This window comes from Berghia stephanieae, chromosome 4 (genome assembly GCF_034508935.2).
Source record: "Berghia stephanieae isolate SIO BIC M18660-M18661 chromosome 4, UCSD_Bste_1.3, whole genome shotgun sequence".
In the NCBI taxonomy this organism is placed as follows: Eukaryota; Metazoa; Mollusca; class Gastropoda; order Nudibranchia; family Aeolidiidae; genus Berghia; species Berghia stephanieae.
This window is the reverse complement of record NC_088363.1, coordinates 63,684,851-63,689,733: the sequence shown is the minus strand read 5'-3', so window position 1 is coordinate 63,689,733 and position 4,883 is coordinate 63,684,851. Positions and strand designations below refer to the sequence as shown.

The window sequence follows — 4,883 nt, the reverse complement described above, 5'->3', positions numbered from 1 at the left end:
CTCCAACGACGACGCCTTTCATATCTTCAATTTCTTTGAATATTATTTCACTATATATGTTAAACAGGTCCGGTGATAAGACGCAGCCTTGTCTTACTCCCTTCTCGATGTTAAAGAAGTCCGATGTTTCATTATCCAGTTTAACACACGCTGTTTGATTCCAATATAAGTTTTTCACAAGTCGAAGGTCCTTACTGTCTATACCGATCTTTTCTAAAATTTTGAATAGCGTATCGTGCTGTACTGAATCGAAAGCTTTGGAATAATCAATGAAGCATAGATAAAGTGATTTTTGTTTTTCGATTGACCGTTGCATTAATGTTTTCAATCTAAAGATTGCATTTACCGTACCCTTTTCTTTAACAAAACCAAACTGCTCGTCACTTATCTCTGGAGAGATCTTGCTCCTCATTCTTCTCATAAGTATTCTTAACATAATTTTTGTGGCCTGGCTCATTATGCTGATTGTTCTGTGTTGGTCACAGTCAATAGTTCCTTGTTTTTTGGGTATCGTAATGAATACCGACTGTCTTAAGACGTTAGGCAATTCACCCTCTTCATATAAGACATTAAAGGCTTTTGTCAGAATGTCTATTCCCAGATCGTCGAGGGCGTCAATCAATTCTATTGAGAAGCTATCTTGGCCTACTGCTTTCCCCCTTTTCATCTCTTTGCAAGCAGCTTCTACTTCTTCTCGCATAATCTGGGGACCCGTGTTCACAGTAGAGATTTCTTTATCCAAGCTCGTCCTCTTTTGTCATCCGCGTATAAATTTTTTATGTATACTGCCCAACGTTCCAAAATATCGTTGTTGCGTATCAGCCGAAATAATGTGTGTCACGAAATAGGCGCGGATCACTGCATGTGTGTTTCGTCTGCAAGAGATCGGCTGCTCTTTTTCTTTACTATCGGCCCAGGCTGAATGTGAAAAATCGTACAGATTAATTTGATTCTCTTGATCAGGTTACGATAACTTTGTAAGATTCTAAAATAAATTGAACTTAAAATAATAATGATGTGTGTGAGAGAGAGAGAGAGAGAGAGAGAGAGAGAGAGAGAGAGAGAGAGAGAGAGAGAGAGAGAGAGAGGTAAACTTTGACAAAAAATAAATCTAACTCAACTTTTCAGCGAAAATCATGATTTATTTAAAAAATAACTTGATAGAAACAAACGACCTTTGCATTTTCAACAAAGCCATAACTCTCTCTCTCTCTCTCTCTCTCTCTCTCTCTCTCTCTCTCTCTCTCTCTCTCTCTCTCTCTCTCTCTCTCTCTCTCTCTCTCTCTCTCTCTACGTGTTAGTTTAATTAACACACGTATAGTTCAAAATAATATGTAGACCGTCTACAATGAAAAAATAGCATGCATGACTAATATGACGTCAAGTTGCGTTGCATTTTTTTAGACGCAGGCCATCCTATGTTGTAATGACCCTCTTCATTAGTAACAATTTTATTTGTTAGATTTATTATTAAACTTATGTTTAGTAGTAGTAGCAGTAGAAAGGCATTGGCATTAATTGCTTCCGTATCGTTCGTTATAATTAATTTTTTTTTTTTTTGTTATTAAAGGATGAAGTAAAAGCTTGAAATACTCGTATTAATGTTGCATAACGCGTTCATGGAGGGTGGGGGGTTAATTGGGCAGTTGGTCAGTTAGGGGATATATTGGGTTGGTGGTTTGTAATAAATTTTGTTACTTTTTTAGATGATTTAAATTAACAATTAAATAGCTGATCGCGGTTGCGTTGCATTGCATAGATTAATGGCCACAAGTACAATTAAACATAATGACGGAGACAAATACAAAATACATGTACACAAAAAGACTCTCTCTCTCTCTCTCTCTCTCTCTCTCTCTCTCTCTCTCTCTCTCTCTCTCTCTCTCTCTCTCTTATAAGTATTGTAGAATCTAATCTAAAGAAAATGTGGCAGATTAAAAAAAAAAGAAAAGGAAATAAGAGAACGTGATGAAGATGTATCTATTTATCCATCCATCCATCCATCCACCAATCCACCCATTTATCCATCCACTCATCTATCTATCTATCTATCTGTCTGTCTGTCTGTCTGTCTGTCTGTCTGTCTGTCTGTCTGTCTGTCTGTCTGTCTGTCTGACTGTCCGTCCGTCTGTCTGTCTATCTATCTATCTATCTATCTATCTATCTATCTATCTTTCTATCTATCTATCTATCTGTCTGTCTGTCTATCTATCTATCTATCTATTTATCTATCTATCTATCTATTTATCTGTGTATCTATGTATCTGTGTATCTATCTATCTGTCTATCTATCCATCCATCCATCTATCTCTCTGTCAATTGCCTTCCTTTCCCTTGGGCCTTTGAAACACTTACCTGTGTGAGGAAGAATTTGAGGGCCTCCGATGACATGTATTTGACAGTTGACGCTGCAGCGTGGCCACTTTCTTATTGACAGGAGGAGGAGAAGGCACGGTTTTTTCGTCATGGAAGGACTGTGAGCTTGTAGAAGCTCCACTTTCATACTTAGCTACATGCCTTGGTTTGAAGGGATGTCTAGGACTTGCTTGGGGAGGTGGATTCGGGACTGCAAACAGTGTTGGCACCGCACTCTTCAGGAGACGTTTTCTGTGCACTGCACTTGCACTGAAACAGGAAGCATCAAAATGTTCTTCACATAAAACATTTCCTCTGTGCAGTGCATCAGTTGACTTGTCATCCAAATCAGCACGCATGCAGTTGATGACCCAACGCCTGGACCTGTAAAAAATAACAAACGCAGTTCAATATAAGATCTAGATCTATTATTAGTAATTAATTGAGAGCTAGGTCAGATTAAGAGTTAATTTTATACATAAAAGCACATACTAATTGGCTGAGAGAGACTAGATTTATGCTTCTCTTTAGATAAACTTCTAATAAAACTAAGCTCACTTCATTGACATTACTACTGTACTAGAATCTAAACATAGGCATCACAAGACTAGTCAATATACATCCTATCTAGTCATCCCTCTAAAGCGCTTTGAGCACATTTATTGGATATTGCGTTATATAAAAGCTCAATTATTTTAAGCATAAATCCACTGGCACAACATATATGCTATAATTCAGTGCCGTGTAGCTACATCGTCGCCCCCTACCCTTTACTGTGTTTTAAATCAACCACATCTGCTATTACGGAAAAGGAGAAGAAGAAGATGAAGATGAAGAAGACAATGGCCCGCCTCACCCCCCACAGAACCACCTTTACGGGTCACTGTCACGGTGCACTAGACTAGAACTGGATCAGAAATCTAAGGTTCGTTTTTCTCTAGTAACACAATCTAGACGTGTTAATCTAGAAATATAGCTATTTGTTAAGGTTAATAGATTAAAGTTTAATTTTCTCACCTTTCAGGATCCTTTGAGAAACGGAAGAAACCTAAATCTGGTCTCGTGTCGAGAATTTGAACAATTGGTACCGGAATGTGTTGTCGGTGTCGGCGCCATCTTAGCTCATTGTTGTACGTGCTTATTTCCACTATCAGCTGTTGACCCAGATACGGGCTTTTTGGCTAGAGAGAGCTCTCGAAGCATTTGCTATACAATCTCTCTGGTAATATTGACGAACTGTACTAAGTTGGGTAATTTTTTTTTTTCCTTTTTGTATGTCTGTTTGTTTTCACGTAATCATTAATGTTGTTATCGCTGGCAGTAATACAATGTGTTTTTGTTATATTTGTCAATGATCTGTGAGTGGGGGGGGGGGGGGGGGGGGGGGGGGGGGGAGTGAAAGATATATATAATATATACAAAGAAACATCCCGATCCCGACAAGCATACAATACCTAAACCGAACAATTTATAAGAAACACCAGATGGCGAGTTGTTTCTACCGAAACCCTGACCAAACGGTTAAAAATAAAGAAACTTTTGGATTTAGATCTACCAGACCAGCCCCATCCATACCTGAATTACGAGAATTCGAAGATGGAAGGACAGACATCATCCGAAACATACAATTCAGACAAATCAACGACACCTTCCAAAACAAACTAAAACAAGACATACGATCAATACATCATCTAGACTCCAATGACAAAACCACAAATTTCTACAAGCTCACCCCTAAGGAATACACACATTTACTTGACAAAAATATACAAGCAGAGTACAAGAAACAAACACCATCTACGACACCTGACATTACAGCAGAAGACAAAAGCATCGCCGAAAACCTAGAGCTAAGCGACAGAATAGACAACACAGCGAAATCTAACGCCTTCATCACTATCAATGACCATAAATCAAACTTTCGTAACAACGTACAATGCCGTCTCATAAACCCATGCAAATCACAAATCGGAAAAATAATCAAACAGATTTTAGACAGAATCAACACCAAAATCATCAAGGAAACCGATTTCAACAAATAGAGAAACACCGCTGAAGTTATCAACTGGTACACAAATACAGAAAGCAAACAAAGACAGAATGCAATCATCTTTGATATATGTAATTTCTACCCTTCAATCACCAAAACACAACTCCTCAAAGCACTACAATTCGAAAAACTTTTGACAACGTCACCGAAGAAGAAATCCATATTATACTGCACTCGAAGAATACATCACTGTACAACAATGGAGTAGCATGGACAAAAAATCAACGAACTTTGATGTCACCATGGGAAGCTACGACGGAGCAGAATCATGCGAGCTCGTCGGACTATATCTACTTTCCCAAATGCAACATCTTGATATAAACATTGGACAATCTGAAAATTACCATCGAAGCCAACAAAAAGCCATTCGATTTCCTAGACATAAACATCAACCTGAACAAAGGCACCTATTAACCATTTTCAAAACCCAACAACATCCCATTGTACGTCCATAGACATAGCAATCGTCCGCCATCTG

General features: G+C 38.3%; 1 protein-coding gene across 1 annotated transcript in view; it reads right to left on the bottom strand.

The window, feature by feature from the left end:
- The window catches only part of LOC144971006 (uncharacterized), a 5,140-nt gene extending 1,472 nt beyond the window's left edge, over nt 1–3,668 (bottom strand). The window contains exons 1-2 of the mRNA XM_078911287.1: nt 3,373–3,668; nt 2,356–2,739 (exon numbers count right to left, since the gene is read on the bottom strand). Of these exons, the coding sequence (XP_078767413.1) occupies nt 2,356–2,714 (359 nt within the window). The 5' untranslated portion in view covers nt 2,715–2,739; nt 3,373–3,668. The remainder of the gene's footprint in view (nt 1–2,355; nt 2,740–3,372) is intronic.
- Nucleotides 3,669–4,883: the final 1,215 nt, after the last annotated feature.